At 40.3% G+C, this 19,078-nt stretch overlaps 1 protein-coding gene across 1 annotated transcript in view; it reads left to right on the top strand.

Moving 5' to 3' along the window:
- Window positions 1–19,078, top strand: part of LOC128696898 (protein unc-80 homolog) — a 1,079,316-nt gene that overhangs the window by 326,520 nt on the left and 733,718 nt on the right. The window contains exons 12-13 of the mRNA XM_070095999.1: window positions 2,580–2,663; window positions 7,940–7,999. Of these exons, the coding sequence (XP_069952100.1) occupies window positions 2,580–2,663; window positions 7,940–7,999 (144 nt within the window). The remainder of the gene's footprint in view (window positions 1–2,579; window positions 2,664–7,939; window positions 8,000–19,078) is intronic.

Raw genomic sequence — 19,078 nt, 5'->3', positions numbered from 1 at the left:
GAACAGCAAGAACAGCAGGAACAGCAGGAACAGCAGGAACAGCAGGAACAGCAGGAATAGCAGGAACAGCAGGAACAGAAGGAACAGCAGGAACAGCAGCAACAGCAGGAACAGCAGGAACAGCAGGAACAGCAGGAACAGCAAAAGCAGCAGGAACAGCATGAACAAGAACAGCAGGAACAGCAAGAACAGCAAGAACAGCAAGAACAGTAGGAACAGCAAGAACAGCAGGAACAGTAGGACTAGCAAGAACAGTAAGAACAGCAAGAACAGCATCAACAGCAGGAACAGCAAGAACAGCAGGAACAGCATGAACAAGAACAGCAGGAACAGCAGTAACAGCAGGAACAGCAGGAACAGCAAGAACAGCAGGGAGAGCACGAAGAACAAGAACAGAAAGAACAGCAGGAGCAGCAAGAACAACAAAAACAACAAGAATAGCAAGAGCAGCAGGAACAGCTAGAACAGCAGGAACAGCAAGAACAGGAGGAACAGGAAGAACAGGAGGAACAGCAAGAACAGCAGGAACAGGAGGAACAGCGGGACCATCAACAACAGCATGAACATCAAGAACAGCAGGAAGAGCACAAACAGCAAGAACAACAAAAACAACAAGAATAGCAAGAACAGCAGGAACAGCTAGAACAGCAGGAAGAGCTGCAGCAGCAAAAACAGGAGGAACAGCAAGAACAGGAGGAACAGCAATAACAGGAGTAACAGCAAGAACAGCCGGAAGAGCACGAACAGCAAGAACAGGAAGAACAGCAGGAAGAGCAAGATCATCAAGATCAAGAAGAATAGCAAGAACAGCAGGAACAACAAGAACAGCAGGAAGAGGAAGAACAGCAGGAACAGCAAGAACAGCAGGAAGAGGAAGAACAGCAGGAACAGCAAGAACAGCAAGAACAGCAGGAACAGCAAGAACAGCAGGAAGAGGAAGAACAGCAGGAACAGCAAGAACAGCAAGAACAGCAGGAACAGCAAGAACAACAAGAACAAGATGAAAAACAAGAACAGCAGGAACAGTAGGAACAGCAGGAAGAGCAAGAAGAGCAGGAATAGCAGGAACAGCACTAAAAGCAGGAACAGCAAAAAACAGCAGGAACAGCAAGAACAGCAGGAACAGCAAGAACAACAAGAACAAGATGAAAAACAAGAACAGCAGGAACAGTAGGAGCAGCAGGAAGAGCAAGAAGAGCAGGAATAGCAGGAACAGCACTAAAAGCAGGAACAGCAAAAAACAGCAGGAACAGCAAGAACAGCAGGAACAGCAGGAACAGCAAGAACAGCATGAACGGCAAGAACAGCAGGAACAGCAAGAACAGCAAGAACTGCAGGAACAACAAAAGCAGCAGGAATAGCAAGAACAGGAACAGCAAGAACAGCAGGAACAGCAAGAACAGTAAGAACAGCAGGAACAGCAAGACCAAGAAGAATAGCAAGAGCAGCAGGAACAGCATAAACAACCAGAACAGCAGGAACAACAGGAACAGCAAGAACAGCTGAAACAGCAAGAACCCGAAAAACAGCAAGAACAACAGGAACAACAAGAATAGCAGCAAGAGCAGGAACAGCAAGAACGGCAAGAACTGCAAGAACAGCAGGAATGGCAGGAACAGGAAGAACAGCAAGAGCATCAGGAACAGCAGAAACAGCAGGAATAACAATAACAACAACACCAGCAAGAACAGCAACAAGAGCAACAACAGCAGAAGCAGCAAGAACAACAAGAACTTGTATATTCGTAAATACAACAGAGCATGACAGGATCCTTATATCTAAAGTAACTCCTACAAGTTAAAAGACTGACAAATATGAATTTAAATTTAATGTCAGTATTCCGTATTTGTAACTATTTCAACGATATTTACTAATGTTATTAATTAAGTATCCATATAAATGGTTCCTGTATAAATCCCATCTTTAGAAGCTGTAACTATACGGTGCCAGTTTACTGCCCAATAAATTCTTAAATAATTATAAATTATAAATTATAAATAACATTATTAATGAAACCTCTTTTCAGAATTTTCTTATAACAAAGTCGGGACAAAAGATAGAAAGTCCAAACCTAAGGCAGGAAATGTGATCTTTCTTTAAAGTTATATTATGGTATTAACACTTCCCCGTGAATTAAAAAAATGCAATTTGGTCTGTGAAGGTGACAGTGATTCTAGACTAACGTAAAACTTTCTTTATATCTAGTTTAACATGACTCACGAAATCGTAATGACACGATTGCAAACAAACCATACCACGGGCGGGGATAGAACCTGCTATCAGAGAGTCTCAAAACTCCAGACAGTCGCGTTAGCCACTGGACCAGCTAGCCACAATAAAATTCATCCAACTAGGTATATTTCTACACCATAAGAAGGTTAGCATAGGCACCACTAGTTGGCTAGCTGGTCCAGTGGCTAACGCGACGGTCTGGAGTTTTGAGACTCTCTGATAGCGGGTTCTATCCCCGCCCGTGGTATGATTTATCTAGTATAAATTTGTAGGGAATCAATGAATTGTTTCAGTGATTGTATGTTTGGTATCGTTCTTAATAATAATTTACTTGTCTGTTTCATCAGCTGCGACTGCTGAGCGGAGCTAGAGATGCCAACTTCCCTGAGACTATCCCTGAGGAGACTTCCAGCACTGAGGAGGAGCATGTGGTAAGTGTCTGTACTATGGTGTGGGAGATTACCTTGTGTGAAGCTCTGAAGAATGATCTAATAAACACACTAAAAATGACGTGCTGTTGGAAGAAATAGATTACATTTTTTTTTTTAAGTATGTTGTAACATTTTTAGAGCAGTCATTGAGAGATAGGTATGCCAGTATAAACAAAACACCATGAAAAATTATTGTGATACCATGAACGAGTGGTATTTAATCAATAACACTGCGACTAGCAGAGGGATTGAATCCGTGTTGTTTTAGGCCGCTTAGTGGTGAGCGAAAATTCACGAGGCTCTAACCCACTAGCTCTGCTAGGTGCGTGATTCTTGTAAGATTGTATGGTCCAGTGGGTTAAAACATCACGAATTTTCGCTCATCATGAGGCGGGCTAAAACAACACGGGTTTGATCCCTTGGCTAGTTGCAGTGTTGTTATTGATTAAATACAACTCGTCCGTGGTTATAACACTATATATACTGCTTGTGGAGGCTAGTACACCAAATGGGGAGTACAATGACATTAGCTATGAAGTACTCACACCATTGCATGTCCTTGGATCACAGTACAACAACTAGCTCTACTGGGTGCGTGATTCTTGTAGAATTGTATGGTCCAGTGGGTTAGAGCAACATGAATTCTTGTTCACCATGAGGCGGGCTAAAACAACATGGGTTCGATTCCCCAGCTAGTCTAAGTGTTGTTAATGATATATATATATATATATATATATATATATATATATATATATATATATATATATATATATATATATATATATATATATATATATATATATATCGTGCCGAATAGGTAAAACTAGCAATTTTGGTTATAATAGCAATGCTCTTCTTTGCCAAATAAGGCAAGCGAAAATTTGTGTATTTGCTTATTAATAAATTATTGTAAACTTATCTAAAATATGTTTATCTGCATTAGGATAAAATAAATTACGCTTGTTATAATAAGGTTAGGTAAGTTTTCTAAGGTATTTTTGGAACAAAACTTTTAATTTTTACCTTGACATAGATGAAAAAATATATATCATATGTACAAAAGAAAATTTTAGAAAGGACTTAATTTTAAATTTGGCACGGCATATATATATATATATATATATATATATATATATATATATATATATATATATATATATATATATATATATATATATATATATATATATATATATATATATATATATATATATATATATATATGAATGTATGTATATACACCAGAGAGTTGTGGTGTTGTCCTGCAACACATTGAACCAGATGGGGATGGTGTTGTCCTATAGAACAGTGCACCATGTCTGTCTCATCACCAGTGGCCCTGGTTATGAAATATGTCAAGACAACATTATACAATTTCCAGAGGTACAAAGTAACAATATACTGCTGGAGATAGAGGAATAATGCCTCAGGAAATAGTGTTGACACTACCAGCAAATCTGTTGGAATCACTAAGTCCGTACAGGGACGGTATATAATGGGAAAACAGAAAAAACGCACCATTAGGGAACAAAGCCACACAAAAAAAAAAATCCTAGAAAACAAAAATCCAGTCTTTGGAAATTCTGTCTTGGGTATGTGCAGGCATGGTATATCTGGAAAAACAAGTGGGACATGCATTTTGACCATCCCAAAAAATGCTGCAACCACATGACATCAGGAGGGTGCAACTCTTCTTTATGTAATTTATTTCACCCAGAAATGTGTCACTCGTGAGTCCATGAAAGACAATTCTACAACTTATATACAGTCACGCTCAACATCTAAATGGGAAAAGAAAATACAGATCTACCAGTCCATAGGAAACAAAAGAGGGGAGTCAAAACCTCTCCAGTGAAGGAGCTATTTAGTGCCAGTAAGGAAAAAAAACTGGCAGAAAATGACAGATATCCTTCACCAACTGAAAACACTTTTGGAGTGGAGGGGCAGCCATTGGCTTCCATTCCATAACAACAGATATTAATGCCAGCAAACAAAAACCCCAAAATTCCATCAGTATAACAACATTTATCTTTGCAAACATACAGGGTCTAAAGCCATCAATAAACAACAAATGCAGTTGCTTTCACAGAGAACCACATAAAGGATTATTTTGAAAACAGACTAAACAGGCAACAAGGGAAGGTTGGCTTGTACGTCACATAGTCGCTCACTTGCTCACAACTACTAAACACCTCAAATGATGTAGTTGAGGTTTTGACGGTAAAGATCGAAAACCAAAATCTTTTCACTGTGATTGTATACAAGCCTCCGGATGCAATTTCCCAACAATTCCAGGAAGAGCTTTTGAGAATTGAACAGTGTTTGGAAAATTTCCCAACTCCTGCCCCAGAGGAGTGTAGCAAACAATGTTCTAGCAGAGATCATTCCAGGAGGCAGCTCAAGTGAAAATTCACACACACATGAGCTATTAAATCTCTGCACCAAATTCACCTTAAAGCAGCAAATATTAGAGCTTACATGACTAGAAAATACACTGGACCTCATCTTCACTAACAACGCCGATCTGATACGTAATGTGACTGTATCAAAGACAATACACTCAAATCATAACATAATAGCGGTACAGACATGTATGCACAGGGCTCCTGACCAGCAAAATATGATCAGTTATGAGAGTACTTTCACAAAATTCAACTTCAGTATCATAAACATACAAGGGAAACAAGTCAACCATGTTCTAAATGAAATAAGCTGGAAAGATATCCTAAACAACATGGATCCGAACCTTTCCCAAGAAAAAAATAACTCTGGCACATTCCATTAAGAAAAAGAAAGACAAGATTTAAACTGGAAAGGGAGAGACAAGAATCACAGGAAGAACTTAAAGCTATAAGGGAAATTGAATGAAACCCAAAATACTTTTTTTCTTATGACAAATCTAAGGCGAAAGCAATATTCAGTATCGGACCCCTACATAGACAAGATGGGACCTACACGGATGACAGCAAAGAAATGACTGAGACACTGAAGCCTCAGTACGACTCAGTGTTCCGTGAGGCGTTAACCAGAATCTAAATGATTTTCTTATGACTGAGACTCAAAATTTGGTAATTTAAAAGTCTCTTGATATTATCCTAACACCACAAGACTTCGAAAAGGCAATTATTGACATGAACATGCACTCTGTCCCAGGCTCGGACTTGTGGAACTCCGTGTTCATCAAGAACACTGTCATGTGCCTTCAGCATTCTATGGAGCGGGAGCATGAACACAAGAGACATTGCTCCACTGCTCAAAGATGGCAGAGGGGCTATGAACTACAGACCGATAACGTTAACATCACATATTATAAATATCTTTGGAAGGGTTCTAAGAAGCAAGAACGCCAACCACCTAGATACCCATCAGTTACACAACCCAGGGCAGCACGGGTCCTGGATGCTTTAGAGGATAAAAAAAAATGCAGATGTAATATGCACAGACTTTGCGAAACCCTTCGACCAGTGCGACCACTGTGTAATAGCACACAAAATGCGTGATAAAGATATAATTGGTAAAGTTGGTAAATGGATCTATAACTTCCTAACAAATATAACACAAAGAGTAATAGTAAACAGAGTAAAGTCTGAGGCGGCTACAGTGAAAAGCTCTGTTCCTCAAGGCACAGTACTCTCTCCCATCCTGTTCTCATCCTCATATCTTACATAGAGAGATGCAAGCCATAATTCCGTGTCTTTCTTTGCGGATGACACCCGAATTGCCATGACAGTGTCCTCCATCGAAGACACTACAAGACTCCAAGTGAACATCAACCAAATCTTTATAATGGGTCTCAGAAAATAATATGAAGTTCAATGAAGAGAAATTTCAACTACTCAGATATGGAAAATTAGAGGAAATTAAAACTGTATCAGGATATCAAACAAATTCTAATCACACAATAGAACGAGAAAATAATGTGAAGAACCTGGGAGTGATAATATCTCATCTCAAAGACCACAACAATGTATCTACATCGTCTGCTAGAAACATGAAAGGATGGATTATGCGAACCTTCAGAACTAGGGACGCCAAGCCCATGATGATTCTCTTCAAATCGCCTCTTCTCTCTAGGCTGGAGTATGCTGTACACTAACTGCCACCTTCAAGGCCGACAAAATTACTGATCTGGAGAATGTACAGAGATCTTTCACAGCACACATAAGTACCATAAAACATCTAAATCACTGGGAATGCAGACGAGAAAGATACATGATAAAATCCTACGAAAGCAAAAGATTCGGCAAGAAATGCAACATTCCCCCGATGAAAAACAGAGGCGCCACGAGTGCACTAAGAGACAACACAATAAGTGTCAGGGGCCCAACACTGTTCAACTACCTTCTTCCAGCATACATAAAGGGGATTACCAATAGACCCCTGGCTGTCTTCAAGAAGGTGCTGGACAGGTACCTAAAGTCAGTACCTGACCAACCGGGATGCGGTTCGTCAGTTTGCATGTGACCACCAGTAACAGCCTGCTTGATAAAACCCTGATCCACCACGAGACCTGGTCTCAGACCGGACCCCTGCAGCGATGACCCCCGAAACCCTCTCCAGGTATACTCCAGGTATATAAAATTGTGAAAAATGCGTAACTTTCTCGAATTGCAGTCATTAATAACTACTATTAAAGTGTATAGAATTTGTGAAACCTTTGATACTTTACTTATACAAGATAATTAATTATTTTTTATATAAAACCAAATTTACATTACCAATTGACGAGTGTAACAAGTTTGAAAAATTTTCTGCTTTATCATAAGATGTGGATGATGCAGTACTTTCCTTAATCTGTTCTTCCTGCCCTTGTACTTGAACCTTGTTCCGTGTACTAGGCAGCTCACCGCTCTACTTTTCATTTACACTGGCAAGGCTGCATCAGCCACCACTGACTCCGACGCTACTGTCATGTCTCACATCTCCATAGGTTTCCTGGTACATTTGTTATCATACCCCTCAAGGAGTATGAGAATAGTTGTACCAGAGGTATGAGTGACTGAATAAACAATTGACTTGATGTCAGCCTATGTGCTGCGTGACAGCATGGCGTCATGATAATTCTTAGTTGACCTCACATCCTGAAACGTCACTTGTGTCCGACACCTTGCCGTAACAACACATAGGAATTATGTGTATTTAGTATTTGGCCAAGTGCTCGTGGCCGATTAAATTATTGGCTGCCCTAGTGAGTCACTGTTACAATAGCTCATAATATCTACATAAGTATTTCAAGCACGATGACTGCTTTCACTAAGAATATTTCCTTTCACAAGGTGATCTTCAGACTGGGCTCCTACCCTGACAATGATGGCAGGGAATCTCACGTCTATAAGGTATGTCTTTATAGCCTATTCTTTGACACGTGTTTCTTATTTACTCAGGTTTTTTCACATATTTTGATCATTAAATCTTAACAAACAAATCTTATATAGTAAAAATTCTTCATTTGTACGTATTATTAGTTTTTTTTTTATAATCACAAACTAATTCATTAGATTTTCTAAATGCACAAAACCTATTCTTTAATTCTTCACACAAAAATTATATTCACACATTCTTCTGTGCACTCAAGCTATATTCATTGTATCTTTTTTTTTTGTCACACATGATTATTGTTGAGAAATGGGATTACCAGCTAAGTTTAAATATAGGGAAACTTAACTTAGAAAGACAGCTCATCCACTGCACAGCCGCCCCTACAGACGAGGTCTTGAGAAGCTGTCGAAGTCATCTCTCAACGGGCTGTAAAGAGTTATAATTTGTAAGATTATAAATTACCCCTAGGGGGTGTTATGTCAGCATATTTCATTCACTGATTGCTGACAAACTTACGTGTGTGGACTCAAAGGTCCGCATATCACCGGGGTTTATGACAAGTGACTAACTCACGATTTTATACTCAACTGTGCAGTCAATAGTAGCACATCACGAGTTAGAACACTTACCTGGGTATATGTATCTGACCTGTAATTACGCCCGGATATCCATTGAGTTGATTGAAGAATAGTGTTCTTTGAAGAATGTCGCACTACACTCTGTTGGATTGCAACACTCGTTGTTACACTGTTCATCAATAATTGTTCACACAATATCACTGAAGAAGCTGATCACACTTCTTTGTAAGTGTTTATTGTGTTTTGTGAGACACTTTGTTCACACTAACGCACAGATCGTTCTTTTATTGGTTATCCTGGCATCAGTGTCACTCTCAGTAGAGTCAAAAGTAATCTGAAGACGCCACAACGCCCCACGCCGTCACTGCCCCCAGCACGTAGGAAAAGCTGACCTAGTACTTTTGCTTCCTTGCCACTTCCTCGATGAAGCAAAGCAGAATGTTTGATTCTTGCTGTCTTAAGCATAGACAACAATGTCCACTATCTTTACTATGGTAATAAAGTGGGAGCAGGATTTTCCTTAATTGTCCTGCTAAGGTAAGAGATGTACTGTCTCTTATTAAAATACACTCTGCAACACTGGACTGCAAGGAGCGGCGGTCGCTTGACCACAGGTCGTATACTGGTACTGCATCTGGGATCAATTACTCGCTGTAGCAGTAAACAAGATATTTGCCCCTTCTGAGAGGGCTGGGCCCCTCAGGGCTGAAAGGGGCTGAAGGGGCTGAAGGGGCTGAAGGGGGCTGAAGGGGGCTGATACCCTCCTCCTGGAGAAAATTTCTCCACAATTATCTTAGATTCTCTTCATTGTCTCTGGCATCAAGACTCCACTGTCCTGGTTTCTCCTCAGTATACGTATGTATACTGATTTTCCTCCTAGTAATTAAGTTATAAGTTATTTACGTTATACAATCAGTGTAGAGAGGAAGTGCCACACTGTACTAGCTCTTAATTTCATGATTAATTAGTAACTTGCTTTTCTTTTGTTTCTCAGCCTAGATAATAGTAAACAGGTAGTCTGTTTAAATAGCAGAAGAAAAACTAATTCGCAGCCTGAATGTTCATTCAGAATTTTTATATTTTCTGTGTTCAGTTTAACAGAATTTTTAACTCATTGTATATCCATTTTACCATAATTTTGCACAGTCTCTATATTATACAGTGACGAATTGTTAAACTACTTTGCCATAAATAAGATATGAAACCGGATTTAAATGTATTAATTTTTCTTCAATGTTAATGCACTTAATCGTATAAGAACACACATAAGAATGATGGAACATTGCAACAGGCCTACTGGACCATTACAGTGAAGTCCTTCTCAAAACCAACCATTCCTGCCCACATATTTATCCAACCCAAATTTGTTTGAATATTTAAAATATTTGAAATATTTTAATTAATAAGGAGATCATTTTTGTTACCTTAAAACAGATTTTTTTATAAGACCTGTCTAATATAGATATTCCAGTAGTCCCTTTGCAGTTCTTTCTTATGCTCAACTTTTTTCTAATTGCACTTATTCATTGAATTAGTAAAAATTCATAGTTTCACTGTTTCTAGCAGCGCCACATACTTTGGCATATATGTAATTAATAAGTTCAGAAACACAATTTAAAGGAAATAAACATGAGTGTGAAGACAGCAAAGATGATCTTATTGTCCAAGCTCAATAATGCTACGATTTTCTGAAGTTTCTTCATGTAGGCCTATGAACTTTGTAACTGCTGTTGTTATGAGTGGTTATTTCTAAAGCTGAAAGAGGTGTTTAAACATAGGCCCACTTAAAGTAATTTTTTTTTTTTAAAACTTGCTTAAAAAGAAATGATCAAACTTTAGATTGCAAATACTTCAAATTATACACAGTAAAGGCAAGGAAAAAGCCTAATCATGTAATAGCAAAAATTAGTAACTTGTAGTTATCGCTTTCCTGATATGACATTCTAATTTAAATAAGAACTTTGATCGCAGGTGTTCAGATATTCCATGTTGAACTGTTGTATGGGCAGAACACATAAGTCACAAGCAAACACAATGGTATCCAGGACCACACTGTGTCATTCACTGTGTATTGATTACATTTCGACTCTGGCTGATGTGGGAATGGGTGACGTAAACAAAAGTGGCTGTACGTTAATACCCATAACATAAAAAAATGCGTTGGCGAGATATATCTATTTGTACAAACTCAAAACACTTCTATGTTATTCGCTTTAAAGAAAAGAACTTATAATAAATGTAAGATTTTATTGCTGAAACAAAGCAAGTAAAGTAGGCGCCATAAGTCCCAGTGCTTCGTAAACTACACAAAATGTTAAACAAATGATCAATACTTTAGGTTTGATTGACAGGAAAGGCAGATAAACTCACCTTTATAAAAATATGAATACATATGTGGAAAATTTTGAATTTTCCTGAATTCAGCATGAGTAAATTTGAGTATAATATTTGTTTATTAAAATGTGATGCTGATTTGACCCTTCGAGAAATTTCAAGTGAGGGTGGGAGGTAGAACAGCCGAGGAGTGACGTGGACAGGGGGACACCACAGTGAATTTAATGTGTGAACACTGGTCTGTTAGTTGTATAATTTAATCAAGTGTCTTCAAAGTCCAATTAGTGAATATTTGCCTCAACCCCTAACTTAAAAATTGCTGACACGTTCCCACTTAAGAATTGGGGTAAATAGCGTGGAAAATCCTTACAATTCGGAAACAAGGATGGAAAAATAGAGGACTCTGGTTCATCCCAGAAGCACGCCTTAGCTAAGTAATGCTTATGCATAATGTATAGTAGTTTTGCACTGGCCATCGTAAACTCTATCTACTGGGGTAGCGTTAGGGTGTGTTACAAATAAAAACTGTGATCCAGTAATTAAATGGTAAGTGGTAGTACGAATTTCTTTTATAATAACACCATTACAAATTATGTACAATGATTATATTCTGTGTAACCAGCTAGCCAAACTATATAGTCCACATTATTTCAATATTTTATAATTTACAATTATTGGTATTAATGTTCAATATTGCAATTATTAATTTAATATCAAGTCTAGTTTTTTTTTGTGAGAGTGATGATGAAGTGGGCATCGAGGGAGTGACAGTTCTGTGACCTACTGTAATTCCCACTTACCTCGCCCAAATTACTTGAATGAAATAATTCAGGTAATACCCTGTAAGCCTCATGCAGGTAATTTTCTCACATAAAAATTCATAATAAATACAACTCACTGCAAAACAGAGACTTTTACATTATCATTATTTCAACCAAAACCAAGTGCTAAACCCACAAGGGTCATAACTAACCCCACAGCTAGACCAGTAACCCCACAGCTAGACTAGTAACCCCACAGCTAGACTAGTAACCCCACAGCTAGACTAGTAACCCCACAGCTAGACTAGTAACCCCACAGCTAGACTAGTAACCCCACAGCTAGACTAGTAAGGCCACAGCTAGACTAGTAATGCACAGCTAGACTAGTAACGCACAGCTAGACTAGTAATGCCACAACTAGACTAGTAATGCACAGCTAGACTAGTAACGCCACGGCTTGACTAGTAAGGCCACAGCTAGACTAGTAATGCACAGCTAGACTAGTAACGCACAGCTAGACTAGTAATGCCACGGCTTGACTAGTAAGGCCACAGCTAGACTAGTAATGCACAGCTAGACTAGTAACGCACAGCTAGACTAGTAATGCCACAACTAGACTAGTAATGCACAGCTAGACTAGTAACGCACAGCTAGACTTGTAACGCCACGGCTTGACTAGTAAGGCCTCAGCTAGACTAGTAACGCACAGCTAGACTAGTAATGCCACGGCTTGACTAGTAAGGACACAGCTAGACTAGTAACGCACAGCTAGACTAGTAACGCCACGGCTTGACTAGTAAGGCCACAGCTAGACTAGTAACGTACAGCTAGACTAGTAACGCCACAGTTTGACTAGTAAGGTCACAACTAGACTAATAAGGTCACAGCTAGACTAGTAACGCACAGCTAGACTAGTAACGCCACAGCTAGACTAGTAAGGTCACAGCTCCCTAACTCACCTGTCTCATACACATCCATTTACCGTTCACTTCACGTCCACTTTACACAGATGGAGCTTCACCTCTCTACAAGCACTTTACATTATATAAATACAACAGTATAGCATCCTCCATAATATACTATGGTAATAATCCTAGATCTGATTAATAAGTCTATTCATTATTAATTATCCTACATCTATTTAATGTCCCTATGTGTTTGCAAGGATCCTATATCCTGTTAAAGACTCTAAAACTGGTACTATACCTTAGGAATAAACACGTATCTATACCCCTGTTAATGGTATAGCTAGAGGGAGGATGTTCTGGGGTCAGCGCCTCAGTGGCCTAGTCTATGACCATTCCTTTTTATATGGTTATGGCGTCTTTCACTGGTAGGGGACTTATAACCTACTACTGATTCTGTGCTATCGTAATGGTCTTAATCATCATGTAAATTATGTACACAATTAAAGTCTTAAAGGAAAAACGTTTATTATAATCTTAGATGACTAGTTATAATGCTGAATTGCTGTAAATATATTTAGTTTATTTAATTAAAAGCTTTGGGTATGAACTGATGTGCGTTCCAAGAAAAGAATCCAACGTATCCCATAAACCCAGTTACCTCTGTCTCAATGTTCCTAGAAGGGTATCCTCAGCATCCTTGTATCCCAGGACACAGTTATACATCTAAACCCTCAAGAGACAGAGGAGCTGCAGCTACATCCCTCATGAGATACAATAATAACAATACAATCAGAACTAAGCGCTAAACCCACAAAGGTCATGTAAGGTAGGATGTGCTAGAGATGTACTATGCCAGAACTGACTAGCGAAGGTGAAGAATAAGTCAGGGAAGAATCAGTAAGGGCGGTGAGGAGTACTAAAGGAAAAGTAAGTTCAAAGTCGGTGTTATAAAGGGGTCGCTGACAAAGAGTCAAAGAGGGAGTCAGCGAGGTTAAATAAAGTAAGAACGTTAGAGCGGTGATGACGCCAGGGGTAAATCCTGCGTGCTCGCGGGTAGACTGAAAATGGAGCTTGGTAGTTCTCACAGAGTGGCACTGGGCACTTCTCCATGAGTTAGACGTGTGTCCGATACGAAGAAGGGAGAAAGTAGTCTCCCAAACATGACAATTATGAAAAGAGGAAGACCTGAAACTTAAACAAGGCTAAATAGAATGCAGTTAGGAATTAACTCAGACTCTCGTTGTTGCCAACGTCTCTGAAGTTGTCTAGAGATTACTGCAAAACAATTTGAGAATACAATACCCCTATGTAAAATGTGGAGGTCATGTAGAGCTGCCCACGCAGCAGAGTCTGCCCGCTCGTTGCCCAGAACATCTGTATGTCCAGGGACCCAGCAGAAAACGATGACTTTATTTTTACTAGAAATGTGGGGAAACCAAAGTTGAATATGAAGGACTGCGGGATAAGAAGAATCAAAGTTTAGAATATAGCCTGCAATGCAGTAAAGGAATCTGAAACTTCTTCAAATGTCGAGGTAGACAGAAATGCAGTATGTATAACATCGATGAGAACTGCATACAGTTCAGTAGTGAAAATGCTAGCTGAGTCTAATAAATGACCTTGTACCACTCAGTCGGGAAACACTGCTCCAGACCCAACACCATCAGAGGATTTAGAACCATCGGTGTAAACTGCAAGGGCATGAGAATGAAATCGATAGTGGTTTAGAAAAAGGGAGCGATAAGCTACTGTAGGAATTTGAGTTATAGCGAACAGTAGCGAGGGAGAGGAGACACGAAATGTCGGAACTTCTTAAGGGGGAAGAGAAAAGTTAAATGTCGAACGAACATATAAAGTGAGTAAATGAAGAGAAGCCAAGAGAGAAAGTCAAGGGAAAGCAGATTATCAACCTGGACAAGAAGACGTCTCTAATATATGAAGTTTTTAAGGAAAAGTTGCAGACTGCCCTGAAGGTCTAAGGAAGGAGCTTGAGCCAAGATGTTATATCCCCATATAGCGTCGTATGCATTTTCAAGATTAAAAAAGACTGCAATAACCGAGTGGTTACCAGCAAAGGCATTACAAACATAGGTATTTAAACTGAGTAAGGAGTCGATAGTGGAGCGGCTCTTACAAAAGACAAATTAACGAGTAGAAAGAATAATGTGTGTTTCTAAATACCACACTAAACGCCTATTTACTAGACGTTCCAGCAACTTGCAAACTGCACTAGTAAGAGTAATAGGTGGATAGTGGGAGGCATGTTGGCTCGAATTACTAGGTTTACGAAACGGGCAGAATTTCAGCATTTTTTCAGGGACGAGCAAGAACCCCTAGCGACCAAACCAGATTAAAAAGGCCTATGTAAATGCTGGAGCCTACTAATATGAATGACATCAGGTCCAGCTATCGACGGCAAGGAGAAAATGTTAACTCAAGTATCGGAAGCGTTATAAGACTCTTCACTGCTAGAAGAAAAGTCTAATGGTGGCAATTCTCTGGCAGACATGCAGGAAAGAAACAAGGTGTGTAGATGGATTCCCTAAAGATACGGACAAAATGATTTCCAATTGTTATGGCAACCTCAGTAGCGCTTGCAGTGCTGACACCGGCAACGCTAAGAACGGGAGCAGAGTCTGAAGAGTACCTGTAATTCAATTTCCGTACTTTTTTTCCAAACTGCATTCATAGAGGAAGCAGAAGTGAAGGTAGAAACATAATCCCTCCGACAAGTGTGTTTTGCTTAACGGATGACAAGACGGGCAACAGCCTTCACACTCATAAAATCAAGGAGCCTTGCTGTTATCCTTTTTTAATGATATTGACCCCATGCAGCACGTTTCACTTGCACTACACCAGCACAAGAAGATCTCCAAGGCATGCATTTCCGAAAGCGTCTACTAGAAGTTTGAGGGATTGTATGTGAAGCTGGAGTTAAAACCGAGGTGAAAAATAGTTGTATTAGCTCATTAGGGGAGTACAAAGTAAAAGGTACCTCGCTAAAAGTGGTTTATCGCGAATAAAGAGCTCAATTCGGCCGTTCAAACTGCCAATGTAGGCTACGAGTATGGCGATAATTTCAATGAGAAGTAAGAAGGATAGGAAAATGACGGCTGTAATATAAATCTGGGAGCACAGACCAGGTAAAGTTGGGTTTAGTTGAAGTGGAGAAATTTGGAAATCTATACAAGAGAGCACAAGAGTCGCAGTCAGATAACCCCCCCCCTCAAGAAAAGGTAATGAATGATGAACATTAATAAGAGGTGAGATGGAGGTAGGGAAGAAACCACAAATTTAACATCAGGACTAGGTAATGGTTGAGAGGGAGAAAGATACCACTTGTTCAAGTGGATACGAGCTGTAGTGTAATGTAGAGAAATATGAACAAAGATCTGAGGGTGTGCAAGAAGTACACTTTCATTAAAATCCCATCGGGAAACTTATCCGATGAATATAATAAAATATAGCCCGAGACGGGATGAATAGGTTCTTGTAAAGAGACCCGGGAAAACTGGGAGAGTACCATCTGAAGTTCACCTTTATTACCCCTGATGTCTCAAATATTCCAATGTAAGTAATGATTTTTGTATTGCAGTATACTGGTAACAGGAAGCAGTAAGTGTCTACTGAATAATAGGGTTAGTAACGTCTACAATAGAGAGTAGCAGAAATTTTGTAAGGAGCTGCGAAGGAGTTGAGTTGAAGGTTTGAAGGAGTAATGGGAGGTGGATCGGTGTCCATCATTGGTTTAGTCTCTTTTATACATTCTGAGAGGGCTTCAAGCAGGCAGTGCATCAGAGGTAGACGATAGAGGATGAGTGAAGACTGGAGAGAGAATCGAAGTTATCACAGAATGGAGTTGTGAGAAGTTAGAAGTAACTTGGGAAGAAATTTGGGAGTGGACAGGAGAGGAAGAAACCTGGGAGTGGACAGGAGAGGAAGGAACTGTACGAGGGGGAGGATGAACCTCCACACCAATAACAGATACAATAAGAGGTAAAGGACTAGGCTCAGGGACAGGGAAAGATAAATGTTTGGGAATAAAATGTGATTGAGGGTTTAAAGAAGATTTGAACTTTGGTGGTGTTTTATCCTTTGGAGAGGCAGGGATGCGAGGTGATGGTGTAGTTGTGGGAGCCATGTAGACATAGAAACAGCGAGCGAGATGAAGAAGACATTAGGACAGTAGGAGTCGATGTGGTAGGCACCTTGGAGCCCAGTGCTGCACAGAATTAGACACAGAGGTGGCTGTGGAAGCTGTAACTGCAGAGATTGTGGAAGAAGGTACCACAGAAGTTAGAGGCTGTCTAGTAACTCTAGAATAAGAAAGCCGTTGAAGTCTCCCTTGGAGGCGGAGATGGGAGACTGCCATGGAGTAAGGGAAACCATCTTTCTCTTTGAGACGGCTGATTTCTCGTTCCTTTAAGGAAACCTGGCAACGACGAGATTAATCTGGGTGATCCTCATTACAGTTAAGGCAAGAGGAAGATTGGCTACAAAATGGATTGGTATTGTTAGCAGTACCACAGACCGGGCATTCTGCCATGGATTTTCAGTATTTCGCTGGGTGGCCAAAGCGCCAGGAATTTCTACAGAGGATGGAAAATCACGGCAATCAAAAGTTAACAGAGCTATATAGCAGGGAAAGCGTCTCCGCCCAGGGTCAGGTAGCATCTAAGTGTCCACTTTAAGAATTGCGAGGTCTTTGAGCTCAAGTTGCTCGATAATGTCTGCATCACAAGACAGGAAATCACTTTGAACAATGGTATACGGTCCCACTGCAAGAAATGAGAAAAATGAGCTTATGAATCATGACAGGAATATTGTCAATGGAGGTAACAAGGGAAAGACAGTAAGCCTATCAAGCATTTTGCGCCATGATGCGTGCACCACTCTTAAGAACATGAGATGGCATATTTTGACCAACATCGTATATTAGTTCCTTGCTGATATTATGATCTGAAACATAGTCACTGGAAGATGTATGTTGCAGAGAGGACTTCTTCCATTGTGTACCTTGAAATGTAAAGTGTAAGAGAAGTGTCGTGCCGGTCATTTCTGGGAAGAGCAAGGGGTATCTGGGACAGTGTGTTCGTGGTTGTTTAGGTGTGGGATCGGAGGAGGTCCGTCCTGAGATGAGTGGGCGACCTGAAAATTGTTGCATGTAGAGGGAGAAGCCGGATGCATGGTCAAAGATGCGGGAAAGTCAGACGTATAAAAAGGGTCAGGCAGAACCTCGGTACCAGAGAGAGGCAACGAAATGTTACCCAAATAAGGTACCGGGTTGGTAGAGAGGTCTGAAGCATTGTCTAATAACAAGGCAAGGTCGTGAGGGGCCGCTGCAAGAGAAATTGGTTCGGAGGAGGAATTTCATGGACATGGGACTCCATGGTACGTTTTTTCTCTGTATTTTCCCCCAAAAAGTGGTGTAAGTAGAGTTGTAGCACCTAGGAGGAATGAAAGGGATCGTATATCCAATTCTGCGTCCAAGAGAGCCTTCATTGCTGCGGGTATTGCAGATGCGGCGTGGAATCCATGCCATACCCTACCCTTCATGCTGGTAAACTGACAATCCAGGATAGCAACCTCACATCCTTGGAGTGATCTCGGCAGACAAAAGAGAGGCCGGTCGGAAGTCTACTGAAGCCATACCTCCTTCGGCAACCATCACTTTGGCACCGACAGGTGGCCTCCAGAGATTTACACATCACCAGGACACCGTAAGACACCCGCCAGGACTCCAGAGGGTGGATCGGATTATCCCCGGATGATCCAGATTCCACGGCAAACAACACTACCACCAAGGGTCTCAATGGAATGGAAAGAACAATGCCACCCATTCTGCAACCCAGCAGCCAGAATTTCGAAGGGAAGAACCCTAATGGCCAAAAGAAGAAACGAAAGGATAGGGAAGGGAGGATAGGAGAAAGAAGCAATGGGTTGCAATTCCTCAGACCACAAGCGAAGGAGTCTCCCATGTCGAAGGCATTTGAGTAGGAGCAATTAGAAAGATCTATGCAATGCAGAGTTTGAGTGTGAGGGTCAAAATGTGGGAGGGTACCTGTATTTAAAACAAGGGAGAGAGAAGAGAGAAAAGCCTCTAACTGATCACCAGGAGAGTCACAGTGAGACTTTCCCTAGAGGAGTGCAAGGGTGAAAATGTGTGGGGGTACCTGTAATTAAAACAAGGGAAAGAGAAAGTAGAAAAGAATCTAACTGATCATCAGGAGAGTCTCAGTGAGAAAATGTTGTACATTAAAATTACCTAATAAGAGAAGAGGTGGAGGGAGGGAAGAAACCAGAAAAGAAGCATCAGGACTAGATTATTATTGCCAGGGAGAAAGATATGAAGAGCAGACTATATACCACTTGATCAAGCAGATACGGGATGCAGTGTAATACAGTGAAGTATGAACAAAGATCCAAGAATGTAGTATACCAGAGTGAACAAGAAGTGCACTTTCCCATCGAGAAAAAAATCCGGTGAATGCAATAAGGCATAGCCAGAGATGGGA

Source organism: Cherax quadricarinatus, chromosome 52 (assembly GCF_038502225.1).
Source record: "Cherax quadricarinatus isolate ZL_2023a chromosome 52, ASM3850222v1, whole genome shotgun sequence".
NCBI lineage: Eukaryota > Metazoa > Arthropoda > Malacostraca > Decapoda > Parastacidae > Cherax > Cherax quadricarinatus.
This window is presented reverse-complemented; position numbering and strand designations above follow the sequence as displayed.